The sequence below is a fragment of the Oryza sativa genome, chromosome 4, assembly GCF_034140825.1.
Source record: "Oryza sativa Japonica Group chromosome 4, ASM3414082v1".
NCBI classification, from domain to species: Eukaryota; Viridiplantae; Streptophyta; class Magnoliopsida; order Poales; family Poaceae; genus Oryza; species Oryza sativa.
In genome coordinates this window covers 34,584,534-34,610,945 of record NC_089038.1, presented here as the reverse complement: position 1 = coordinate 34,610,945, position 26,412 = coordinate 34,584,534, and the positions used below count along the sequence as shown (strand labels likewise).

Genomic DNA, 26,412 nt, shown 5'->3' with positions numbered 1-26,412 from the left:
TATAATAATGCAGGTCAACTGATATAGTTGTATGTAAAACGGGTTCATATGTATGGATGCTACAAGTTATACATTATATTCAATTCTAACTTTCGGAAATATTATATAGTGGTGTAGATTGATTTATGTAGTACGGATTAATTGGCATTGATGTATACAAAATACAGTTGTATATGGAAAACCTAATAGTTGTATATTAAGAATTACTCCAATCCAATTTAAATCGAGCTCTGTATAGAATTGTAAGGGAAAAAACGCTAAGTTAAAAATAGATATAAACTCTGTAAAGATGCAGGTGTCCAGGCTAAACTTCCAAGATCATCCAATAAAAGGAACACTTCCTTTTACTTTTCTCCTTAGGAAAAAAAAGAAAAAAAAGAAAGCGAAGAGCACCGAAAGGCGAATCTAAGCGCGTCCAGCGTAAGCATCACGCGAGTCGTCGGCGCGCGCGGATCCCCGATCGGACGGTCCACGTTGCCCCGTCGCCCTATAAATTGGTCCCCCCGTCTCCCCCACCCAAATCCTCCCCGACTCCTCGCAGCTTCCTCTTGTTTTTCTTGGCCGAACCCCCCCTCGACACGCCGTCGCCGCCGAGGGGAGAGAGAGAGAGGCCGCCGGCCGCCGCTACCACTGACCCCCCCCCTCGCCGGAGCGCCCCGTCGCCGGTCGGTACGCGTCTCTAGGCCCCCCTCTCTCTCTCGATTTGATCGGTTTGATCTGTGGTGCCCTAGGTTTGATCTGTGGATTTATTTTTTTTCTTGTTTTGTGGGGGTGATTAGGGTTTGATCGATGGCGTCCAAGAGGATCCTGAAGGAGTTGAAGGACCTGCAGAAGGACCCTCCCACCTCATGCAGCGCAGGTGATTTGATCTCTATCGCCTTGGATTTCGCCCAGATCTTGCCGGATTCGATTGCGATGAACGTGTTGGTTTGTGTGGTTTCTGTTGCGTTTTAGATGCTTGATTTGCGGGACACGCGGATGTTAGACTGTTATTTGCGTTTAGCATATGGTGATTATGATGATGCGTAATGTCTTGTGAGGATGATGGTTACTAGTTGTGAGTTTCATCAGGGCAAGGCAATCAGTGATTATGATGATGCGTAATGTCTTCTGAGGATGATGGTTACTAGTTTGAGTTTCATCAGGGCAAGGCAATCAGGCTTAATAGTTGTAGATAATGTCTATTCTGTTTTTGAATTAAGATGTGAAACTGTTTACACAAGTAGATCACATTATGTGCTCTTCAACTGCATATAGACCAAAGCCATCATAATTACAACATTGATTGATTAGCACAGTTTATGAAGAAAGCTACAATAGGCTCATCATGGGAGTTACATTTGATGTGTCTGGCAAATCATGAATATTTAGAGTATCGATTTAAACAGTACCTACTTCATAATAGGCAGATCTGTCACTATGGAATGTCTCTCACCAGTTGAGCACTTCATTCGGTGGATATCTTTGTAATTTGTGTGCTGGTTGCCTGATGGTCTGTGTAAACTCCAGCAGATGTATTGGATGCTTTAGTACAATATGTGTAGTAATTTTGATTGCAAGATGCTTTTTGCCATATACATAGATGAATGACATCTTGCTTCATCTATAGTAATCCTATATATCCAACATGAATGCCACATGGACATTTCAGTTTGCATTTGTGATTTGTCTAAACTCTACTCAACTTGTTTGGATAACAACTGTTGTATAGCTCATGCAGTCAGGCTTAAGATAAACATTAATTGGCAGTATATAGCCTGCTTAATCTTGAATCACTTTCTACATTATTTAAACTGAACTCTATGTCCAAAATTTGTTTTACTCATCTCGTGCTGACTACTTTTGTCTGTTGTCAGGTCCTGTGGGTGAGGACATGTTCCATTGGCAAGCTACTATTATGGGACCCTCAGACAGCCCATTTGCTGGTGGGGTATTCTTGGTGAACATTCATTTCCCACCGGATTATCCTTTTAAACCACCGAAGGTAATTTCTTTGCTTATGTGATTCAACGCCATACCTTACAGTCATTTTCAATATCGTGGTGTTTAGAACTGCATTTACATGATAACATGAGTTCTTGGGGCCCTCAATAAAACATTATCTGCTATCTATTTTTTCCCTTGGATTCTAATGTTTAGGCGATGATCGAAATAAACATATCAGATTCAACATCCAAAAATAAGGTTTATTTCAATGTTATGATGTTTAGAGCTAATGTTATATGATAACATGAGTTCTTGGGGGTCCCCAAGGACAACATTTTTTGCTCTCTGTATTCTTCACTTGGACTCTGACTCTGTATATATATTATGATCTTATTTGCCAGGTCTCTTTCCGCACCAAGGTTTTCCACCCGAACATTAATAGCAATGGCAGCATTTGCCTCGACATCCTCAAGGAACAGTGGAGTCCTGCACTTACCATATCAAAGGTAATTATCAGCATGACCTGATTTCAACATTTTGGCCCTTCTGTGACACCTGATGAATTGTGTTATCATTAATTCTAACAGGTCCTCCTGTCAATTTGTTCACTGCTGACGGACCCGAACCCCGATGATCCGTTGGTGCCGGAGATTGCTCACATGTACAAGACTGATAGGGCCAAGTATGAATCCACCGCTCGCTCCTGGACACAGAAGTACGCCATGGGCTAAAGCCAGCCAAACTGGTGGACGTGTCGAAACCCAACGACGTTATCACCTAAATAACCATCAAGTCACCACTCTCCCCCCAACGAAGTATGAATGGACTTTTGAGGGCTGTTGTGCCCAGTTGAACTCATATGTACCCTACCTTGTGAAGTCCGTTTCAGTCTGGTAGTCTGTTCTACCTGACTGTTCTGTTATTTAAGTCGTTTCCTAAATCATATTTATTATTCGTGCTTTGTCGGTGCCATAGCTATGATTTATATGTGATCAACACGGCACGGATGAAGATTTTGCGTGTTGCTGAATGTACTTTAGGTTCAGCTTACACGTTTCTTAAGTGCAGTCACCTTATCATAATGATCGTTGCTAAGACCAGGCTATAAAAAGGGGTTACATTACGTCATTATACGTTAAAGAGGAAAGGTACAAGCACAGCATGGCCGACGCCTGAGAATTAATGTGTATGGGTACAGATGGGCTATCGGAGGCGATGTTGCCTTCTAGCATTAGGATGGAGAGTTCTATCAAGAGTGTATGTCAAAGAGATTTGAAGTCAGTCAATAAAATAAGATCTTCAATGTGTAATTTTATTTCGTGGTCTCATAGGTTGCTTGTGACAACGGATGGAATTGAATATAGTTAGATGAACTGAAACACTCAAGTCTTCCAATGCTAGTTTTAACCAGTTTTATAGTTTACTTTGTGCATCTAGTTTCATATGGTTGAAACTCGCTTGTATCGGTATTGGCCTTACCATGCTCGAGACTAACGCCTGTTGCTCCAAAACTGTTGTGCAATTTATCAAAAGAAAACCTGTTGTGCAATATCCAAATTTATTTTTATGACAGGGACCATAAGTTACACATTTCTCAACCATATATATAAGATATACTTTCACAACAAACAACAGCAGGTCTCTTTTGCCAATCGACAACAAAATTCACGTCCGTACATCGTGTTGGAGCATTTCCTTCTACAACATCCTATAATAAAAACAATAGTATATTATGTATTCACCTGTAGTCCATTTCTACACAATGTGGACTTCACTTTTGTTCTATACACCTGGGACTAGGCTATATTGCTATGTACCGTACTCTGGATATGGAGAAAAGCTAACAGACAGCCCCATGTTTATTTCCCCTCATCACGGACTCTTCCCGTGCAATCGTATTGCAATTATATGGCTCTATTACCACACATTCACAAAAGATGGACCATTGCGACGAGTCTTCTGGCGAAACTGCTTCTTCTTGATGCACCATGCCTCCGTGAAAGTGCTCACCTAAAATTTGATCAAGTCAGCAACTAGTAAAACTTAAGTGGCAAAAAATTGATGATAAGAATCAATGATCAAGGTGGGAGATGCTGTCCTTACGTTGCTAATCATTTTTGCACCAAACCAGGCAGAATCGGTGCCAAATGGGGGAGGAATAACCCTTATCCCTTCTGAAATATGTGCTGGAAGAAGTTCACGGAGCTCCTTTTCCAGTCTCTCTGTAATGTACAGAGATGACATCATTCACAAGATAGAAAACTTGCATCAGTTTTCCAGTTTATTTTCATATCAATTATTTCTGATATAGTCAGAATTAAAAAGGCACAAGGTAGCATACCTGATAAACCAGGTAAGCATGAAGATCCACCGGATAAAACTACTGTCTTGTACCAGTTGTCATCACCGAACACTTCTGAATTGTAGCAGTGATCCATACACAGAGATACTGCTTTATGCAAGCCCATAGCACGCCTGCAAGGTCAGCAGTGAGCAACCATAATTGAACCATATAAAATCACATAATAGGAAATATGACAGATAAGAGACATACACTCCTCCAATCTGGGGCTGGAAAAGGATTTCTGCAGTCTTGAACCTTTCTTCAGACAGAGTAAACCATCCTTCACCATCTACTTCACAGGAAGCTTGTGTATCTTTACGTTTTTCTGCTTCATAATCAGCCGCGACGTAACAAAGTTTCTTTACAATGACATAGAGGAAAAGTGTGTCAACTGTCACGTGAAATTCAGGTTAGCCCCGACTAATAGGCCCCCAGGCACAATTAGTTGGACTGTAGCTATTAGGTCAAATCCATCCAAATAACATTAGCTGTCTTGGCATAAATAAGATTTTACCTCTTTGATGGTTCGAACAGTGTACAGTGACTCAAATGTTATATTTCTCTGCTGCATTAGTTCCTTCAGAAATCCAGTAAGTTTGAGGGCACCTTGCCCCACAGTTTCAACACCTATCTCATGCATTACCCTACCTTGAAATACTGTTGAAAGAACATGTATAAGAATGGAAACAGTGAGTATTTTGGTATTTTGTAACACTATGCTGATACATTCACATTGAAAATATTCGGCAAGATATCCATGCTTAGCTTTTATATAAGCTAAGGTAGTCTATTGACATTAAAAAAAAATCTTCTCATTACTTTCTAAAGACAATTTGAAGCATGTAAGATTGTAAAAGACGCAATGGAATTTCCCAATTTTTAGAGATAATCTCAGTAAATGAACATAAGTGCAATCAACTGAATCATGGAAGGATTCATGAATTAAACTGATGTTAAGTACTTACTAGGAACAATAGATGTGGCATTAAATCCAATGTTGACAACAATACCAGAAGTTCGTTTAGCAGCATATAAAGCTAGAACTGCCTGCAGGCAAATGGCAATAAGTTAAAAGATATTATCATCAAAACAGAGACAGAAAATTAATGCAGTGTGAGTATACATGGGAGTATGAACATAAAAGGATATTAGCCTGAGAATGGTGTACTTCAACTACAATTCGAGAGATGTGTTTAGCTTGAGGACACAAGACCAAATATATACTCCATGCGAAGCAATCAATTGAAAAATCTTCAACTTGGGCTAAAACTCGTGATGGTGCAAGGCAATTAAACCAACAGTTCAATTTTCTAAAAGCTAAACCCAAAGAAGAAAATTTCTTCAAATCTTGACTCCCCAACAAAGTTCATTAAAATGATGATGATGAATAAGCATCTAATGAACTGCAAAGGATATCATGGTGTGCAACATGGATGCATATCACTGAGCAAACATCAAAAGAAAATAAATATAAGAATGCACACCTGATCAACAGAACAAACAGCAGGAACATTCATATCGAACAGAACCGAGTATAATGTGTCCCTGTATTGCTTTCTTGAAGCCCTAGCAGACTCAGTATCTGTGTAAATTTTGAATTAGACTTGGTGACTTGCAGCAAAAGAAGTTGGGATTAGTTTAGTGAAACAGGAATAACAAGAGAGTTGATGGGATGTGCAACACGAATACCCTCCTCCCTTCATTTTTATAAGGAGCAAATTGACTTGGTATGGTCTTACAAAATTAATTTGACCATAAATTTCTCTTGCAATATACTATTTTCAAATACAGAACTGCCATCTAGAAAATTGACCCAACTGAAAATACTACACACTAACCATCCGAGTGGCAGAGTGGAAGAACAACAATAATTGGTTGAGTAGAAGGCTTTACTTGCATCCTGTAGAAGTCAAGTTTTCATGGTACAATCGAATTGAATTAATCCAATACCGACACAAAAGAAAATCCTTTCAGGAACATAAAAGATCCATTCTGGACAAATATGTGGTAGCTAAGGCAAGATTAATCAGACGAAATAAGCAAGTTGTACTGTTGAAGTTTTAGAACCTGGTGTAGATTGTGGACAAGAAGTGACGAAGCCTTGCATACATAGGTGACTCGATGTTGCCAAATTCCTAAATGTTGATCCCAACATAAATAGCAATTGAGCAATCTCTCTTATTGATTCAATTAACACGAATACTCATGTTCATAGATCAGCCTTGGTCATCATGATGGTACAAAATAGTTGGGAATATGTCATTAAGATGTGGTAGCGGGTCTTGATAGCTTACCAAGAATGTCGCACAACGCCCAGATGGAGCAGCATACTTGCTCCATCCGTACTTACAATATCCCGATCCACCTTAATAAGAAAAACACCAGAGGATACATGAGTTCAAAGGGGAAGAACTAATACACAGCCCCCTTCTGTTGCAACCAACTAAACATGATTGAGCAAATCTAATACCGATATACTCCACAAACCACACAGCTGTTGTAATGTATAAATACCGAACTTTTGCAATTGAAAACTCAGACGAAGCAATCAATGTGCACTGTACTCGGTCACTCTACTATCCAGTGTCTACTATTATTAACCAAAGCATCGGTTAATGGTTATTTTAAAGCATACACAAAGATTCACAATATGAATGTCGAAGAGGATCATACCATCGACTATAATCGAACCAGGAACCACCGCTCGACGGGTGTAAACATGCTTGAACGAAAGCTGCGGCGAGCTATCGTAGTACAGCCTACAAGCGCACAACGATGGTGTTAGGTAAAGATACTATAAGTACTAACAACTGGAGTATGCGAGACAGCGGGAGAGGCGCCGCGGTACGGAGTACGGACCCGGGGTGCAAGGCCGGGCCAGCGCCGAGGTGGGTCTCGGCGAAGACGACGAGCTCCCACGGATCGGGGCCGAGGCGGAGGAAGAAGGCCCACAGGCCATTGTCGGAGGCGAGCAGGCGCCAGGCGCGGCACACGGCGGTGGACCGCGCGGCGTCGGCGGGGCCGAGCAGGCGCAGGATCTGCGCGAGCACGTCGATCGGGAGAACGTCGAGCGCGCCCAGCGAGCCGTACTCCCCGGCGGCCTGCGGGCGGCGCGGGGAGGCGGCGGCGGCGAAGGCCTCCGGCGGCGCCGCCCCCGCCGCCGCGCGGGCCAGCACGGAGCCCCACACCTTGCGGAGCAGCACCGCCATCGCCATGGAGGAGGTGGGAGAGCTCGCCGGGTGGGGCTAGCTCTACATGCGGCCGCGGGGGAATTGGGTTGGGATCGAGGAGGAGGAGGAGGAAGGCGAGGACGAGGATGACCAGAAGTTTGGAGCGGGTGAGTGGCCCGCGCGGGTCCAACGTGGCAGCCGTCTCGTTTTTCTCGGTGGGCTCGCGCCGGAAGCCTCGCGTTTTTGGATCACTGCTACAGGTCAAGCTGGAGTCAGCAGCACTCGCCGCATGGAATTTGTGGTGCTTTCAGCTTCGACACCGCAGTTGTTGACGAATTGGAAGTAATCCTGTTAGGACAAGTTGTTTTTTTTTAATAGATAGATAGATAGATTTTTTTTTCTCTTCTCGTTCTTTAAATGAGACAGTAGTTCAATTCAAGTTGCGTGCTGTACATGGCAAATTATTGTTTTTTAATGGCAGATTGATAGGTTATCCACTTAATCAGCCTAATCTGGTGGTCGATCGGAGCCTACCTTCAGCCGTTACGCGCTGGATTTTTTTTTTACATTTAGTCTTTTATGAAAAGTTATTTTATAAATAAATTTATAACATTTTAGAAATAGACTTTTTCTTGTCAGCATCAATTACTACCTTTGGTCCTAAAATGTAGTTATTTCTAGGATAGTCCCTTATTCTAAAATAAAGCTATTTTCTCCATGTACATCCTCCTCTCAACCAATTACAATAATCTCCTTCACATACTTTCTTTTTTTAACCAATCACACTTTCTTCAATTATTCTCACATATTCTTTTAAATACCCGTACCAACCTAAAAATTTTTATATTTTAGAACGGAGGAAGTACCTTGACATCAAGGTCCAACATCTCGACACCAACGGTATTAGCGTCGACACCCTCGTCCCTTATAAAAGCTAAATCACTAATGTGAAAGATTCAACCCTAATTAACTCTTTCAAACCCCAATAATACCAACACCAAAGACATACTGTATTTATAAAAAAAACTTACAAATAGATCCTTGACATCAACATTATTGATGTCGACTCCTTTCAAATCAGCGATTTAGCTTCTGATAGAGGGTGAGAGTGACGGCGCTAATGTCATTACCTCGAGAAAAGGGTCTATTATTAGAATATGCTTTTCTAGTGATTTATTTATAAAATAAGTTTTTTTTAGAAAAGATTAAAATGTAAAAAATCCAGCCGTTCAGGGTCTGGGTCTTGAGGCGCTCGGCCACTTAGCAAAACCGCAGCCACACAAGGCTGGAAGCCTCTGGTTAAGTTTGCCCCTTGTCTGAACTGACGAGGGTGTCTTCCGGTGACGAGAAATAATACTGTAATTAATAACGATGCGTAGGAGGTTAGCTTGATTAACGGATACTGCGTCACACCGTCACATGACCCATGAAAGGTACAGTATACTTTATGCAGTACGGAGTATAGTTATAACACCTCAAAATACGGTTCAGACAGCAACTTGCGTATAATTAACACATCTCAAATACGGTCCAGGCAGCGACGTTTTTAATTACCATTTCCTCTCGTACTGCTCTCTTTTTCGTCACCGTATCATCCACTTCCACTTCCAGATCGTTCTGGAGCAATGTACAGTACCCGAAAGTCACACGAACAGTTCGTTCGTGCACCGTGATGCAAATCAGACTATTTCAAAAGGCAGGAAAATTTATGAGATCGAATTATACGCTTCTTTTATAACAGTACGATTTCTCTTTAATCCCATGTCTCATCTCATCACCAAAAAAAAAGAAATGGCACAAAACTATCTGCACATAGCTAGCTTAGCTTCCCTGTCTCACCTGTTTGTCTAGTACTAGCAAGTAGCAACAAGCAAGCGCAGCAACCATATACACACAAAACCAAACGCATCATCACCGTCACCGAGCTGAGCCAGAGAACCAGCCAAATGATAGGGGAGGAGTGCAAGCGTGCGACACCCAACCACCGCCACGTCCGGGTCCCGATCAGTGACCACCGGTGAGTAGGTTGATCAGCTAGACGAACTGCAAAATGTACAAGCTAACGACGCCATGATCAGCAGATGACGCACGAGTTGGGGTCCTCCTCGGCGCTGTGGACGACGTACTGCGGCGGCGGGTAGCTGTACGACGGCGGCGCGGCGTGGGCGTGCCACGCCGGCGGCGGCGGGTAGAAGACGAGCTTGGGTTGCTCTGGCTTCTTGTCGTCCTTCTTCTCTTCCGGCTTCTTCTCCTCCTTCTTCTCCTCCTTCGCCGGCCCCACGGAGAGGAGGCTCGCCGACGGCCAGCCCTTCCGGAGCTTGCCGACGACGTCCACCGGGTCGACGTCGCCGACCACCGTCAGCTTTTGGCCCTTCATGTCCATGGAGATCATGTCGATCCCTGCGGTTACATAGTTGCTGTCAGATTACATCGTTGCTCTCAAACGAAGAACAGAGTTTTCATCGAATTATTGGGCGAATTCCTTTTCTTTTCAGAGCTCAATTTGGCGGTAAAGAAGCAGAGCACAAGCGGAAATCGAGAGGAAAGAATGGAAAATTTTGTCAGAAATGGAGTATATACCGTGGAGGGTGGAGACGGCTTTGATCGCCTTCTGCTTATCCTTGTCATCGTGCAGGTCCAGCTTCAGCACAAGCTTCTGCAGCCGTCAGTTAAACAGACAAACCAGTGAGCAATCATAAGCTAAAACAAACACGTCGCACACACAACACAAACACACAGCTGCAAATCGAACAAACATCTCTGAATTGTACAGTAACCAAGTACCTTCATGGCCATGGAAGTATCGGCTCCTCTCCGCTGTGGCGACTAGAAATTCAGAACCAGGCAGCCGCTCTTATGGACCGGTCTTTCTTTGTGCAGCTGGCGCACACGAAAGCTCATCAGCGGTGACAAATGGACGTGTGGAGGTGACAACAAGAGAGGCTTATTTTTTGTCGCGGTGATGTGTTCTATGAGCAACGAATAAGCCGAAAAATATTTGGGTTTTGACGAGAGGAGGTGGTGGAGGAGGCGGCTCGATTTATAGCCGGCGCCGCGCGTGGCATCGCGAGGCCGAGCCAGAGAACGCGTCATCCGAAATAAAAAAAAAAGGTAAATGCTCGCTCGCAGACCGACGACCCGGCGCTACCCGAGTCGCGCGTCGTACGCGAGAAAACACCAAAAGGGCCCATACTTTTGCCCAAAAATGGGGTCGCGACGTTGGCGGCAACGGGGCAAAGGAAGCCGCGGCGAAGGGGGCCGAGCCATCGTGCGACGCGCAGCGAAACACTACAGTATGCGAGCGACCACGTGGTGTGCGGCGTGATCGCAACCGGGAATTCCTTCTGTTCCGGCGCAGTTTGGATGGGGAGGCCCTGTGACCGGTGACGCGATCGGGTCAAGCTCGAGTCGTTGTCGACGTATGAATCTTGACTGACTTGGGGGAGCTGTCAGAAATGAATTACTATGAACTACTGTAAAAAAAATTGATCTAGAATAGAATTAGATATTTTTTTAGTATAACGAATCTAGATAAGGATTTTTTTTTCTTTTTATGGATGGAGTATATCGCGAGCTGTCAGTGCTCATCAGTGGGTGTGTGCATGCAGTTTGCAGTGGTATTTGATTAGTGAATGGTTTAGTCCAACTCCGACATTGACACTCGGTTACTACTGCTACTAGCCGCCAACCAGACACGACCAGTGACAGAATGAGAAAGTTTTGAATGCTGCTCCGTTGGGCTCGAAGACTTTCACCATTCAGAAAATGTTACAATCGCTACTGTTTCATCAAGGAGAGGGACGTGAGAGGACTTTGTATCTCCCAGCAATTATACCAACGTGCATGAAGATTAAGGGCGAAGGAACGATTATTGATCACATGTTCAAACAACCTTATGAATCTATCCATCGTGCCTGCGTGAGTGCGTCCATCCGTCAGCTTATGAAGAAATCAAACCAAACCATACAAAACTGCTTGCTCAGGGCGCGCCGCATGCCTGAAAAAATCGCGACAGAGGAAAAATAGTTGGATGCGGTGCGTTTTCCAAGCTGCACGTTCACTTCTTCCCCCTTTTGATCGAAAAGCCGTGATCTGGATGAAAAGCCATCGAGAACGTCCTCACAAACACCGGCGAAAAGAGCAGCTTTGGAGAATCCGATCCGATCTCGAACACCGTGCAACAGAAAGATTCTCGCCGCGTTGATCTGAATTCTGAAAGAAATGTACACGATTCTTTCTGTTCGTCCTTCCCAGCCTCCCAGGAATAGTAGTGCCTTGCAAAACAAGATCATATCGCCGTCAAAAAAGGTAGCACATGCCTTTAGTTCCGTCCAATTTGAAATTATTCAGACGTTCAGTGATCCATCTTCCACAGACAAAATAAAATTGGAACCGGTCAGTCTCAGAAATGAGCTAATCAGCACTACTAGATCGTGGAGTGGTCAAATTGTGACCCAACTCTGAAGCTGGAGTCCAACTTCCAGCTAGCCTCGCACGAATAGGATATCCAGTTGACCAGCTCTAAATTGGCGTGCTTAAGCACCCCTGCTACTGTGCTAGTAGTACTGATCTAGTGTTAGACCCCTGCTACTATACAGATTATTACTGATATAGTGATCTGCATGATGGTGATAGCTATTAGACGGTGGATTTGTAACCGCCGGAAAAATCAAAAGATTGGTTACCGAAAGCTCCCTGAAATCGGAGTAAAAAAATGCCGGTCACAGTCCGTAGCTTATAGTGGATCATGTCTTAATCCATTTTAGCGTCCATCAAGGACCACGCACTGGGATATTATTAGGAATTTTGTACAGTAAACCTGTAACTAACATAAACAAACTTGAGAGCGACAAGGTAATTGATGAGACCGCCATCATCCCAGGCTTCTATTTCCGGTCAATCTGATGCAAATAAGCTTAGCCCTTTGGCTCCTTGTCGAACAAAACAATCCCAAATCCAGATGGTCAAATTGTACATCTAGAAGTTGAATTTCGTGTTTTGCTGTGTTGAAACGATTACTTTCGTGCCATTGAACTATCGTATTGCATCGTTTCACACCTGTTGACACAGAACATTTATAAGATATTTTGAGAGAAAAATGTATGTGTATTTATTGATTATCCTTGCCCTGCACCTGCACGCTATAGACTATAGAATTTTGCACGGCTGAATAATTGAATTGACAAAACAAAATAAATAAAACGATTCAAACAACATGCAACTTGTCCTTAAAACTTTAGGGTTAGGCGAAAAGCAGATAGCTACAACCACGCAACTACCTCACCGTTGGAGTTTATCCACCTGAAAACATATAATTTTTTAGTGCAAAACCGGTCAAGCGTGTTCACAGTGCACAGCCTGTTTCAGCTTGTTAATTAAGCTCCTGCAGCCTGGAGGCTCTTTCACGTTGGCCAGAGCAAATGGAAATTTTATACTAGTAGTACGGAAGATAATTACACACTTGCCGCAGTGCCGCTGAATGGCGAGTGCAGGCCAGCGTGATCGAACTGATCCAACCTTTTCTTCGAGAGAAGAATTCAACCGGCTTTTACTGAGTTTATTCACATCGACAAAGTGGTGATTCTTTTTTGCCGTTTCTAAACCGGTGAACTGTATCTGACGACTTCTAACTAATCCTGAAGCGTGCTTTCAGATGTGAGAACCACAGTGATTGATTGCAGTAAACATTGGGAAAACACTGGCAACATGATTCATTGTTTCAGTAAAGAGCGCACACACTAGTTCTGCGGTAAATTTTGACATATGGATCTGGAGTTTCTTCTACAAAACAGAGATGCTTGGTTAGTTAAAATGAGTGGCAGTAAATTTGACATATGCTTGAGGACAATTAGAAAATCATTTCTTGAATGAATAAAATCAGTATTTTCTTGAACTACACAGTTCATACTCTGCTCCGGTGCAGGTCAGAGCTACAGCTACCCCCTCGTCTAGTCGTCTTCATCGGCGTTCTAGCCGAGCTCAAGCTCCGGCAGAGGCACCGGCGAGGTGCATGCTGGGAGGCTTCCGCGCTGTCTTGGTGCGGCGCCGTCTCCGGCAGAGGCGCCGGCGAGCATCGCCGCATCGGAGCCCCACCGTGTCGTTGCTCTGGATGCGCGATATCGGCGGCAGTGAGCTCGCGTCGTTGCGGCAACGCAGAGCGGCGTGATGGCGGCGTGTCGGGGCACAATTGGGCCGTACATAGGCCGGATTTTTCTTGGGCCGTACATGGACCGGAATCACAATCCGGGACAACTTTGTTGGGCCCATATAGCCCACGTAGAACGTGCGGCCCATACAGGATGGTGGAAGACCAGCCCTACTACTGGAGTACTGGCCCGAGGTTTCCAGGCCGACGGCGGCGAGGTTTCCCCGGCGAATCCCCCATGGCAGCGGTGCCCTCCGCCGCCGCGCCGCCGGTTCCGGTCTCCCCCGGCGAGAGATGGCCGCCGCTCGAGTCGAGCCCCGACGTATTCAACCAGGTTCCGCCTCCCCCCCCCCTTGGCCATCGCTTCGGTTCACTGCCTCTCTGACCTAGCGCCTCGCCCTCGCCGTGCCGGCGACGCGCTCGCACGGGGCGCGCAGCTCATGTGGTCGCTGGGTGTCCCGGAGGACGTGGCGGAGTTCCACGACGTGTACAGCCTCGACGCCGATGCGCTGGAGATGGTGCCCCAGCCTGTGCTCGCCGTCGTCTTCTGCTTCCCCGATCCAACCCAGGTGCATTCATCACTTTGCTCCAGAATTTGTTTTCTGTTTCGCGAGTTTTGAGAAAAATCAGGGGCTCGATCTCCGCTCACCCATACAAATGCATAATGTTTCCTGATTTGCCTTCTACAACCGTGTAACTCCAATATAAGTGGATGATCAATGATCATCTTGCGATGTGTCTTAACTGAAACTATGTATACTGCTGTGAGGGTCAAGTTGGAGCTTATATCTGTTCCTTCGCATAGCCGGTTAGGTCGCGTGTCTCAATTTTTTTGACTTGGCTTCCGTGTGCTCGACTAAATTCGATGCTACACCCACGTCAGTACTCTTAAATATCATTTTCAGGAGTTGTTCTTCTCAAAAAGGACCATTGAACACTATATCTCTTTGTCATCATTGAAATCTCTCCAGATTAATGTACAAGTTCCAGACTTCAGTGCTTCATATGCTGTATAGACATGAGATCACTGAGGTGCTTCAGTGATTGTTTTAATGTTGTTACTATACCCCCATTGCTTCACAAGAGTGCCCAAAAACTAGTTTTGTGGCATGTTTGACCTGTTGAGGAGAGATAAAATGGCCATGACCTTTGTTATGTATGTTTGACATCTCTAATAAGCTATAATTGGGGCAGAAGGTTCACTATTTAATATCTCCATTTATATATTCTGTCAGATATTCCCTGGTTGTTAGGTGCATAATCTTATATAAAAGGGTAATAGAACCTCTATGGCTCTATGCATTTATAGTTCAACTACTCTGTGATATACGCATCTCAACCAATAATTAAATGTGTTTTTTTATGATGATATATGGACATGTTGATTGTTTCTGTGAAATGTGTGTAAAGAATCTCTCTCTTTTTAATGTACATTTACTAGCTTAGTACTATTATGGGTTTCAGCCTTTACTTGATTTACACACTTAGCCCTACTTCGGTGCAGGATGCAAGTAATCCTTCACAGCATCTTTTAATTACTGGAGAGAAGGTGAGCAAATGTGTTTTTGGCATGATAGTGCCACCTGAAAGGGCTATAGCTTCACGTAAAGAGTGCTACATTTTGTTTCTTAATTATAACAGGGTCCTTAATCCTGATAGTTTTACACCAATCATCATGGTTGCCTTTAATCATACATGTTTCTTTCATGCCTTCTGCAACAGGAAACTTTGTTTTTCATAAAACAAATTGAATCACTAGGAAATGCTTGTGGAACTATTGCGCTACTTCATGCTGTTGGAAATGCATATTCAGAAATCAGTTTGTGTAAGGTCACTCCCGTACAATGATTTCACTCTCCATTGTCCCCCATTATTTTTAAAGGAATCTTATCTATTCTTTTGTAGCGGAGAATTCTTTCTTGGACATGTTTATCAAATCAACATCTGGCATGACTTCATACGAGGTTCCTATCACTCGACTAAAATGGTTCTATTTTCCTTTATCACTCTCACAGTATTTTCATGTCTATATTATTATCATATGCCATGCTTTTACAGCGTGCTGTGTTTCTTGAGAAGGATGATGACATGGCAAGAGCTCACTTATCGGCTGCCAGTGCCGGTGACACAAAGGTACTTGTTCTTTGCTTGTGTGAGCTGGGATTTTTATCTGAAAAACTAAGGCTCCATTCGTTTCCACTTAAAAAAGTGGATTAAGTTTTGGATATTCGTGGCACGCTTTTCAAACTGCTAAATTGTGCATTTCGTGTGAAAACTTTCTATAAGAAAGTTGTTCTAAAATATAAGATTAATCCATTTTTCAAGTTTGCAATAATTAAAACTCAATTAATCACACGTTATTACCACCTCGTTTTGCGTGAAACACTTAATCTTCATCTTCATGAGATTCAAACACCACCTAAAACGTCCCGCGGAGAATAGGATGGCACCTGTATTGCTGTATCATACTTACTGGTTTTTCATAACTACAAATACTGAATATAGAACATAAACATAATACTTTTGTAAATAATTCCTTTCCTCTTTTCATTGAGTATATAATTTAATACTTCTCTCATTTCTACCAGCTATCTGATGACGTTGAAGAGCATTATATATGTTTTGTCGAATGTGATGGTAAGTCTGTAATAGATATATCTGCTTCCATTCAATTGTCAGTTTTACTTGCATTTGTATATTAGTAAGGAATACCATTCGTTTGTAGGAACACTCTATGAGCTTGATGGTATGAAGCCTGGACCAATAAATCATGGCCCATCATCCTCTAAAAGCTTACTGCAGGTACTGCAATTTTGTGAATTGGGTGTTGCAGCTGTCATGTCTCAGAATAGAACATGATTCATATTTGGATGTAGCTTTTAATTATTAGAGATTCACACTGTCTGGCAGTACTATATACTAGTGCCTATTGGTTGTTTTGTTGCTTGTTTGCATTTGCAATTGCTTCCCTCCAGGCTCGTAAAATGCAGTGACCATTTTATTGAATTAGGATGCTGTGAATATCATTAAGGCCACCATGCACAACATTCCCAACTCGGTGAACTTCAACGTAATAGTGCTATCAAGAAAAGCAGAGTAAAGCAAAACAGAGCTTTTTCAGATAACTGATTGAGGCCATAAAGGTGAAGGGCTATCTAGTTCAGCAAATTACACAGACTTCACACTCGTTCTGTCTTCTACTTGAACTACCTTGAGCTGCCACGGTATGTTTTTACTCTCGAAGGGCATTCAGATTTGTCATTTTAGACATTTAAGTTATGCCTCAGTGGCCATCAGTTCTTGTTTGTTTTAGTGAGAGAAAACCTGAGCCTGTCATAATTTAATGCCAAATGAAAGTAAGGGCAAGTAGATTCCTAATGCACTGCTGTTGAACTAGCAATTCTCTTTTGGAAACTTACAATCAGGACATGTAGAAAACATGCTGAATTTCGATTACCAGCCAGGATTTAGCAAAAATATCCCGTTACTTTTAACTATAAAATATCCACAGGTCTACCAGGAAGAAAATTATCGTCGTGAGTCAGAGAATGTATACATCACAACTTTCCATGAATAATCGACTGATCCAACATGACTATTGGTAAACGTGCTGTCATGTCTACTATAATCTACTACAAAATTATGGATCTTGCTGAACCCACTAAAAATCTCTTGCCCAATTCATTCCCGCAGCAGATTCACTCAGCATCTGGACCTCAAATTTAATAAAGTTTCAGTTACCTAGGAGATGGGCTTGCCCATGCCCATCCAGGAGGGATGCACCAGCTGATCAACCAGCTGCGACATATTTCACCTGTTGGCCCTGTAGCTGCTCCCTTTCTCCCTTGATCGGCTGATCGCAATGCAACAAGACACCTTTCTATGTCTATTCTCTGGTCAGTTCTGACGTACTCCCTCCGTCCCTTAATATAAGGGATTTTGACATTTTACTCGCACTGTTTGACCATTCATCTTATCCACAAAATTTTGGAATTATTATTTTGTTTGTGACTTACTTTATTATCCAAAATACTTTAAGCACAACTTTCCGTTTTTTATATTTGCGCAAATTTTTTTGAATAAGACGAGTGGTCAAACAGTGCAAGAAAAATATCAAAATCCTTTATATTAAGGGACGGGAGTAGTAGTCTAGTCAGCATGAGCCCGTGGCCATATCTTGTCTTAAGAAAGATTAAAGTAATCGTACCATTTTTTTTCTTTCTCTTCTTCAGCTATTTCTCAAACCAGCATGGTGACTTGACATTTACACCGCCTAATATCGCTCACTCATTGCCACTTCTGATGCAACGTTATTCTGAATCTCTTCAATAATATATTGACCTCATTGTGAATTTATGATAAAAGGAAGTACGCTAAGAATGTTTGCTACACCATTCCCTTGCTATCAAATGTGAGCGCCTTCTTTCATTTTTATATGCCATTTCGTCCTAGCGCTTTTTGTTTCTACCTAGCTCTTTTATCAATCGCCATTATATATCATTTAGTATTTATTTGCCCAAGTGCAAGAACAATATTAGCTGTAAAACAACAACGGTACTATATATAAAAAATCAGTGTTCTCTTCTCATATACACCATTCATCTTTAAAAAAAATCAATTCTTGAGGATAAATCTGGATAAACCATGTTCATGTTCTTCATGGTGGCTGAATGAAGTGACTTTCTCACTACTCCCTCCGTCCCAGAATATAAGAAATTTTAGGGTTGGATACAGTTATTAAGAAAGTAGATATAAGTGAGTGGTGGGGGGTTGTGATTGGATTAGTGGTAGAGGTAGATAAGAAAAAAGTAGATATAAGTGAGTGGTGGGGGGTTGTGATTGGATTAGTAGTAGATGTAGGTAAGAAAAGTGAATGGTGGAGGGTTGTGATTGGTTGGAAGGAGAATGTTGGTGGAAAAATTGTTATATTTTGGGACAAATCTTGAGGGCTAAAAGTTGTTATATTTTGGGACGAAAGGAGTACTCACGTCGACCACTCATTTGCATCAACTTGACGTGTCTCCAGTTGTTATTTGTTGGTACTCCGTACATAGAAATATCAGAAGGCCCCCCATTCTTTATGCTTGAAAAATGCAAACCTTAGGCCAAGTTTAGTTCTAATTTTTTTTTTAAACTTCTAACTTTTCCATTACATCAAAATTTTCCTACACACACAAACTTTCAACTTTTCCGCCACATCGTTCCAATTTCAACCAAACTTCCAATTTTAACGTGAAAACAAACCCTTACAGTCTTACACACTCTGGTGCACATGCATATACCCAAATTCATGCATTCCGCGTCGCCGCCGCGGCGATTGTGTCCAGAGAAAAGAGCAATTTTGGCGCCTACCGGCAAATAAAGAAGTCCTGGAGACCATGCGGATGAGGCGATGGTGCCCTCCTGCCCAGGTTCATTCCCGTGGCAGATTCACTCGGCATCTTGGTCCTCAAATTTAATCAAGTTGCAGGAGAGAAGTGTGACCACGCCCAATGAATCAATTACTCACGGCTCATTGGTTCCGTCCTTCCAGGAGGGATGCATCAGATCAGCTGATCAACCAGCTGCGACAAATTTCACCTGTTGGCACTGTTGCTGTTGCTCATTTTCTCTCGTTTATGGCAATGCAACAAGACACCTTTCTACTACTATGTCTGTTCTTTGGGCTTTGTTAGTACTGACACAATATATTCTAGTTGATTGATACTCCTAAAATCCTCTATTACTAAGAGCATCCGCAATGGTAAAGTAAGGTGCTATCTATAAAATATGTACATCTCAGCAATATACTAGATTAATAGTAAATCATCTCAATAGTATGTCTACATGGGTATCTATAGCTCTTTAATACATTGCCTCGTTTTTCTCTATAGACTATCTCCAGGTTACTAGATAACTTTGTTCTCTCTCTCTCTTCATTTAATCTCTTCCAAGTAGGAAAATATGCTGACATGGATCTCTTATAGAGCCTATAGATAACCATTGTGGGTGCCCTAATCAACTCGAGCTCTTGGTAGTAGCTTATCCGATCAGGAATCAACTGAATCTGGTGAGGCACTGAAACTCAGTCGGCTAGAAAGCCGAACAGCCGTCTCCTAGCACCTGTGACCTTGTGGTTGTGGGTACCTTCCCTTGTTCTTGACACTTTTTATTTCTTTAGAAAGCCTTTCGATATTTCTTTGGCAGGGATGTTCCGGTCATGCTTATCCTAACATATGTTCCAGAAATGTGGTAAGACAATACTCCCTCCGTCCTATATGGTAAGACTTTCTAGCATTACCATATTCATATAGATGCTAATGAATCGAGACACATATGTATATTTAGATTCATTAGTATCTATATGAATGTAGCCAATGCTAGAAAGTCATACATTATGAAACGGAAGAAGTAGATCATATGGATTTAAGTTTGTTGCATACTCGGGGGAGGCATTAGCAGGGTGACGATGTTGTCGTGGGACGTGGGTATTGATTTCACCTATCAAAAGTTCAAATCCTAATACCCACAAATATTACAAATTAGCGAGGGCGCTTCCGGTTGGAATTTAGTAAGGTCAAGGATTTGTAATGGTTTTCATCTCTTTAAACGTGTGTGAAGAGGCACATTTCACAAGTGTATGAGTATGATGCATGTGTTTTCTGTGTAATAAAAAAAAGTTATTACACACTTCTGACAAGTTTTAGAATGGTCGGTTGAACACCCAAACTTTCTACGTCAAATGTAAGATTTACCAGTTTTTTTTTCATAAGGCATACAAACTTTTTTTTTTCATACGATCACCCCACGTATTGGACTTAATATCTTGTCTAGTTTAGTCCAGGGTGTAGTCACCATTTTGCTCGCACGAATTTTCTGTGGCTCTTATCTAATGTTAGACGTGGCAAGATTAGCCATCAACCAAACACCTCGTCAATAGCAGAGAGGGTGTGATGTCACCGTGTTAAATTTTGACAATAAACCAAACAATAGCCAAAAAGGTGATCAAATTTGGTTAAAAAGTGTGATAAACTACGCCAATGGGACCAAAAGGACCTCAGAAGTATCTTCCGCTGAAAAAGTATCAAAAAAATTCACAAAAAGGGAATTACCAGCGAAAAGAAAACTAAGAAAAGTTTAAAGCACCGTATCCTGTTTTATTTTCTCTTTCTTGGAGCACTTTTGTTTTTATCTAATAACGATGATTACCTGCTCGTTGAGAAAAGTTCTCTATTTGTTCTTTGCCACTCGCTACAACATGGGAAGTGTGCTACTATTCCAACACTTGGAGTACTATTTTTACGCAATAACGATGATTACCTGCTCGTTAAGAAAAGCTTTCTACTTGTTCTTTGCCACTCGCTACAACATGGGAAGTGCTAGCACTACTATTCTAACGTGGAAAAGCAAGGCTGTTGCTTTCCCCCCCTTGAAACTGAAAAAAAAAGGAGCCATTTTGTCATGTCCCAGAATCCAAAACCGGAAACCCCCCCTCTGCATCGGCAGGTCTCCTCCCCCCAACTTTGCCGCGGGATTCGTCGTCTCCATCACCACCGTGAGCAAAAGACCCACCACCACAAGTCACCCCCAACTCCGCCTGAAAAACAAGCATTATCCAGGGATAGACAGAGAGAGAAAGCAAAGCGGGATGCACCCAGCGGCAACTCGCAGGCTGAGGGAGGAATAACAAAATGTTCGGCAGGCAGCAGGGTCACTCATCACAGTCACAGATCGACGGCGACACAGCTGGTGGCCACTATCTTGGATCGAAATGGCCTGCACCTGTAGCTGCTCATCTGGACTTACTAAGCATGCACTACTACGAAGTAAGTAGTGGTAGTAGTAGTTGTGTTGTGTGTGCATACGCAAACGCAACGCAAGATGAGGAGGTGAGCCAATTGCCTGCTCCTGGACAGAATCGCCCTGAAAAGCCCCAATATTGATTTGGCCGATACAAGATGGTCTACGTGCAGGGGATTTACCCGCTGCCCAGTTGGCTCTATGCCATGCCGCTTTCAGTCTCTCTGATGCTGCAGATTCATCAGAGCTTATAAATACTTGGGCATCTGTGCTGTGCTGGAGGCATCCTGTGTTCTCAGGAGGTAGTAGTGCAGTGCAGTGCAGTGTAGAGACCTGTCCTCTGTGTTGTTTGCTCTCAAGCTCGCCGGAGAAGATAGAAGGGTGGCATGCCCGCCGTGGCCGGGAGCTTGTACATGGCGAGCCAGCACAAGGGAGTGCCTCCGCCGCTGCCGCCGCCGCCGCGGCCATTGCCGGTGATCAACCTGGGCCGGCTCACCATGGACAGTGCCTCGCGGGCGCTCGCCGTGCGGGATATCGTGCTGGCGTGCCGTGAACGTGGCTGCTTTGAGGTTAGTGCTGCTTACTTGTCACCACCCTGCATCCTCCTCTGCTTGTCCTGTCCTCCAACACCTGTCAGTTGTTATTACACATGCATGTGATACCAGACACAAGAATGTTTTGCTTACACGTACTCTCTCTTTCTCATAAAAAACGAATCTAGTACCGGATGTGACATGAATGTTTTGCTTACACGTAGTACGTGAAAAGGAAGCTGCTGCCAACTCATGAAAATGAGTAACAAAACTGCATCTGCATGCGAAACTGACGAACGCCAGATATACCAGAGACAGCTGATAGACCATTGTGCTCGACTTACCTGCAGGTGGTGAACCATGGCATCAGCAGGTCTTGCATGAATGGCGCCCTCGAAGCCGCCTCCGAGTTCTTCCAGCTATCGACGGAGCGCAAGGAGGAGTTCGCGTCGGACGACATCCGGCAGCCCATCAGGTACGACACGAGCTCGAGGGACGGGATCAGCATGTCCAGGTCATTTCTGAAGCACTATGCCAATCCCCTGGACGACTGGATCAAGTTCTGGCCGACGCAGCCACCAACTTACAGGTAACCTGCAACCGCAATGCAGAGATCATCCACATTAGCACAGTGGTGAGTGATCACTGGATGCATCTTGACAACCATCCTAACTTGTGTGACAAATGGCACACCAGGGAGAAAATGGGTGAGTACGCCGTGGAGACGCAGCGAGTGTCAATGCAGCTCATGGAAGCAATCCTGCAGGGCCTGGGATTAGGGCCATCGTACCTGCAAGAAAAGCTTGAAGGAGGGGTGCAGTTCGTGGCCTTGAACAACTACCCGCAGTCATCGGCGAAGAAAGCCGACAAGATCGGCTTGGCTCCTCACTCTGATTATGGCTTCCTCACCATCCTGTTGCAGAGCTCCCCAGGGCTTGAGGTGATGCACCATGAGGATGATGCCTGGACATCTGTCCCTGCTATCCCTGGGGCTCTCCATGTCCATGTAGGAGACCACCTGGAAGTGTTGAGCAATGGCCAGCTCAAGTCCCTTGTCCATCGAGCCGTTCTCAACCCAAACGAGTCAAGGATTTCTATTGCCAGCATCCATGGTCTCTCGATGGATGAAGAGGTCCACTGCGCCGAAGAGCTCGTCGATGAACACCACCCCAAAATGTACAGGGGAAGCAGCTTCCAGGACTTCCTGGACTTCCTGCCAGCAAACATGAACAGGTATAAGAGGTATGTCGAGAGCCTCAGGATCGACAAACCCTGAAGAGGAACAGTGGTAGTGCTGTATCAGAACATATATAGCAAGATGGCATTATTCGGATAAAGTATTTAAACCACCTAAAAACTCCTACTTCGGGAAGTTTGTTCGACTTTATGTTGGATTGTTGGTCAAAGAAAAAGTGATGTCAATCTGTACTGTGCAACACTGTAACACATGTAATCAATATTTAGTTATACATCCTTAGTAACTATAGCTACAAGAGTACGTACAGTTAGTTGTGCCTTGGTGCTCAGTACCTTCTTGCTTAGCATTCGATAAAAGTTTGGAGTGATTTTACACTAAATTTCTTGCCGAGGAGGTATTCAGAGAATTTGGTACATCTCAGAACCTCAGGTACCTCTCAAGAATCATAAATTTTATCTACAACAAAATAGTACTGACAGAGAACTTGACATAATCCTTGTATTGCATTTTTTTTAACCACATACTTTCAGTGACATAGTTCCTTTTTTTCTCAATCAAGGCAGCACAAGAAATAGGAAGGACAGGATCCCAAATACCCAACGCTCCTGAATTTCATGCTTTTCAATGGTACCCTGTTATTTTCAGCTCCTACTACTAGATTATCACCAGCACGCTTCCAAGCTTCTAAACAATGAGATTTTTTGGAAAAACATTATACACAGAGATTTCTTAGAATACTTTTTAAAATGCATTTGTCAACTTTTAAATATTTAATTCATTCATTCATTTGTGCCCTCGAAAAGTTGCTGAAAAATCAAAATAATCTATGATCTAGCTAGTGGGTAGTTCAAACAGCAACACTGAATTTCTATGCATCAGAACGAAAAAGGTGAGTCCCAGTTGTCAAAATGTCGTCAGGATTCTCCTGCAACGAACTCAGTGAGACGACGAAAATGGGAGATCACTCGCAGATAACGTTTTGCAAGCTCAATTTGCAGATGCCACCACTCTGACAACGACAGTGGCATGCGAAGGCAGCAGCCAGCAGGGAATGCAAAACGGCGGCGACGTTTGCAGCAGTTGAAAGGCAAAGCAGGACAAGGTTGACATTAGCATCGCCGTAGCACTAGTGTATGCAGCTATCAGCTATCTCATCCAATCCATCCACAGGTCAAGTAGTCGATGTGTTGGCCGACAAAAGCGAAAGTGTGAAAGGGTTGCTGTAGATGCAGTCTCAATCTTGTGAACGTCAAGATTTTGTTCTGATTCGGGCTTTGAGTTGGAGAAAATTCAAGGTTGCATATATGAGCACTGCCGCTCATATGTTCAATCTTGGGTGTATACAGGATGTCGGTTTTTTTTTTTTGTCAGGGGAAATTTCTCCGGTGTACAATGGACGATCAAAATGAAGGAAGGCGTCTAATTTAACACCGCCTTTCTTCAAAGAAGATATAACAAGGAAGCTGTCGGCATAAATATCAGGAGTACAATTAAGATTTATTTTTTATAAAAGTTATAATAGATTAAAACCCGATGTCTACGTTCAACACGGATGTAACGGCTAAAGGAATACAACATCAACATGAACTGTTTTGCTGAGGAGGATCGAGTACCGACTAGGACGATCTTAAGCCTGATTAGGCATAACAAAACAGTTTAATCAGACATGCCTAAAAATATCTGAATAGATTCAAGCGAAGAGATGGCTTTTTTGGCTACGAAGTAAGATTTTGCTTAAAGGCTTTGGAAAACAATAAACAAAGGGGTGCTGTCTTTTTTCGCAGATTTTTCACAAGATAATGGCTTCGACTGTCGCCTCAGAAAAAGAAAAACAAATGGCGGCTACTATATATTTAAGGAGAACACGTGGGATTCGCGTGTGGCGCAACGTGGTCTGATGGGATTGCACGTGTCGCCCCTTGAGCGGCCCAAGCACTGGTTGCTCACTGGAGTGCTGACCAGTGACCAGTGACCAGCGACCAAACTGACCATTGGCCGAATTCCCGCGAACAAGAGAGCGAAAAACTCAGAAAAGAATCGACAAGAGATGACTACCGGTATACTACCAAGAAGGAGAAGAAATCAACGAGAAAGCAGATTAGCAGACACATGGAACTAGATTGGAGCTGACCAGCATTACTAGCAGGGGAACCCATTGCAGCGAGAGACAGATCAGATAGAAGAGAAGTGATAGACAGATGATGGAAGAGGAGAGAAGCAGCCAGTGTGAGTGTGTGTGTGACTGTGCGAGAAAAATGGCTGACCTTTCACTCAGACGAGGCCTCTCCTCTGGCTGCCACTCTGCTGCTTCGAGCTGCTGGTGCGGCTTCGTTTTCTCTCGTCTCCTCTCCAATCCTGGCGCTCCTCCGGAGCTGGAAAGGGCAGCTCCACCTCCACGCCCTCTTTTATATGCCCCGGTGTCGCACAGTGCTACGCTGCTGCCGAACCGGTCAGACTCACAAGGGCGGAGGCTGAGGCAGGGCAGGGCCCCCGTAATCCGGGAGACGGGGGGCGAATGGGACGTGCGGCGCCAAAAAGACGCGAGCACAGGTCGCGCGGGTGGTATACGTGTTGCCTCCCCCGCGCGCCGCGTGACGTTGCTGAGACAGCGGGATATTTTGGTCGCCCGGGTCCTGATTGACCGAGCGGCGAGGCGTGGCTACTTGAAGGAGACGGGAAAGATGGATGCGTCGCACCCGTCGCGGGGGTCAGGTTCTGCTCCTCTGCAACCACTACAACTAGAAGAACCTGGTACTTCATGTAGGGTGTGTTTTAGACGGAGGGTTGTAAGATAGAACATGGCGACCTGTTTGGTTGGTGGGCGGTCTAGAGGGAAATATTCCCCAGATACCGGATAGAGGGATCCAACCAAAACCAATTTAACCGGATACAGCCGTCCGAGCGCTCAGGGCGGGCGGGGCGAGCGTCAAGGTGGGTCGCACCACCTATCTCACCATGCGACAACAGCGATGATGCAAGTGAGGCGGTGGCCACGGTGGGTGACGAGCGCGGCGACGGTGGGACGCGATGTAAAAGTTAAATTTTAACTATTCAAACTTAATTTTGATATTAACTTTAAGATATTTTAATTTACTAATACTTTTAAGTCACTAAGAATATATGTATAAAATTTTTATATAAAAATTTAATTTTTTATTTTTTAATAAGTTGTTTTGGTTTATTAGGGAACGTAGGTGACCGATGAGGTTGTTAGCTGTTACCTGTGCGGACAGCCGCTGCTGCAGATTTGCGTGGTGTGACATTCCTGACAAACCAGGCATTAGCTGGGTTTGTGGGTTTTCTCATAAGTTTAATCT

At 43.7% G+C, this 26,412-nt stretch overlaps 5 protein-coding genes and 1 long non-coding RNA gene across 14 annotated transcripts; 3 read left to right on the top strand and 3 right to left on the bottom strand.

The window, feature by feature from the left end:
- The first annotated feature begins 518 nt into the window (after positions 1-518).
- Positions 519-3,312, top strand: LOC4337331 (ubiquitin-conjugating enzyme E2 28). 2 transcript variants are annotated; one of them, NM_001419928.1, is made up of 5 exons: positions 519-669; positions 780-859; positions 1,857-1,984; positions 2,328-2,432; positions 2,514-3,312. In NM_001419928.1, the coding sequence occupies exons 2-5, from the start codon at positions 790-792 to the stop codon at positions 2,655-2,657; spliced, it is 447 nt and encodes a 148-aa protein (NP_001406857.1). In that variant the 5' UTR covers positions 519-669; positions 780-789; the 3' UTR covers positions 2,658-3,312. The 2 variants fall into 2 exon arrangements, with proteins under 2 accessions (NP_001406857.1, NP_001406858.1); NM_001419929.1 differs by having other exon boundaries at positions 524-665.
- Positions 3,313-3,541: 229 nt separating this feature from the next.
- LOC4337330 (actin-related protein 8-like) lies at positions 3,542-7,622 on the bottom strand. Of its 2 annotated transcripts, NM_001419926.1 has the most exons (12): positions 7,130-7,622; positions 6,944-7,029; positions 6,565-6,635; positions 6,338-6,405; positions 6,109-6,170; positions 5,755-5,852; positions 5,236-5,317; positions 4,785-4,927; positions 4,481-4,629; positions 4,268-4,401; positions 4,030-4,148; positions 3,542-3,936 (listed from the first exon to the last, which is right to left on the bottom strand). In NM_001419926.1, the coding sequence occupies exons 1-12, from the start codon at positions 7,483-7,485 to the stop codon at positions 3,844-3,846; spliced, it is 1,461 nt and encodes a 486-aa protein (NP_001406855.1). In that variant the 5' UTR covers positions 7,486-7,622; the 3' UTR covers positions 3,542-3,843. The 2 variants fall into 2 exon arrangements, 1 of the variants encoding a protein (NP_001406855.1); NR_185121.1 differs by having other exon boundaries at positions 5,755-6,405.
- A 1,523-nt stretch (positions 7,623-9,145) lies between these two features.
- Positions 9,146-10,450, bottom strand: LOC4337329 (heavy metal-associated isoprenylated plant protein 39). The gene is made up of 3 exons (XM_015778239.3): positions 10,225-10,450; positions 10,021-10,096; positions 9,146-9,840 (listed from the first exon to the last, which is right to left on the bottom strand). Exons 1-3 carry the CDS (start codon positions 10,234-10,236, stop codon positions 9,515-9,517), a joined length of 414 nt encoding a protein of 137 aa, XP_015633725.1. The 5' UTR covers positions 10,237-10,450; the 3' UTR covers positions 9,146-9,514.
- Positions 10,451-13,777: 3,327 nt separating this feature from the next.
- On the top strand, positions 13,778-17,949 carry LOC4337328 (ubiquitin carboxyl-terminal hydrolase 3). Of its 6 annotated transcripts, XR_010741142.1 has the most exons (12): positions 13,778-13,919; positions 14,023-14,154; positions 15,090-15,134; positions 15,308-15,410; positions 15,491-15,549; positions 15,644-15,718; positions 16,174-16,222; positions 16,311-16,387; positions 16,596-16,809; positions 17,097-17,186; positions 17,279-17,481; positions 17,818-17,949. XR_010741142.1 is itself a non-coding variant. In XM_015778205.3 (9 exons), exons 1-9 carry the CDS (start codon positions 13,824-13,826, stop codon positions 16,683-16,685), a joined length of 726 nt encoding a protein of 241 aa, XP_015633691.3. In that variant the 5' UTR covers positions 13,778-13,823; the 3' UTR covers positions 16,686-16,963. The 6 variants fall into 6 exon arrangements, 2 of the variants coding, with proteins under 2 accessions (XP_015633691.3, XP_066166268.1); XR_001544930.3 differs by having other exon boundaries at positions 17,282-17,949; XR_001544929.3 differs by having other exon boundaries at positions 17,279-17,949.
- Positions 17,950-21,467: 3,518 nt separating this feature from the next.
- On the bottom strand, positions 21,468-25,501 carry LOC112938683 (uncharacterized). 2 transcript variants are annotated; one of them, XR_010741144.1, is made up of 3 exons: positions 22,591-22,728; positions 22,242-22,491; positions 21,468-21,994 (listed from the first exon to the last, which is right to left on the bottom strand). It is a non-coding gene; the product is annotated as an uncharacterized lncRNA (long non-coding RNA). The 2 variants fall into 2 exon arrangements; XR_010741143.1 differs by lacking the exon at positions 21,468-21,994 and adding an exon at positions 25,360-25,501 and having other exon boundaries at positions 22,041-22,491; positions 22,591-23,110.
- On the top strand, positions 21,663-23,374 carry LOC4337327 (2-oxoglutarate-dependent dioxygenase 21, chloroplastic-like). Its single transcript, XM_015778732.3, has 3 exons — positions 21,663-21,933; positions 22,248-22,486; positions 22,594-23,374. The coding sequence occupies exons 1-3, from the start codon at positions 21,751-21,753 to the stop codon at positions 23,171-23,173; spliced, it is 1,002 nt and encodes a 333-aa protein (XP_015634218.1). The 5' UTR covers positions 21,663-21,750; the 3' UTR covers positions 23,174-23,374.
- Positions 25,502-26,412: the final 911 nt, after the last annotated feature.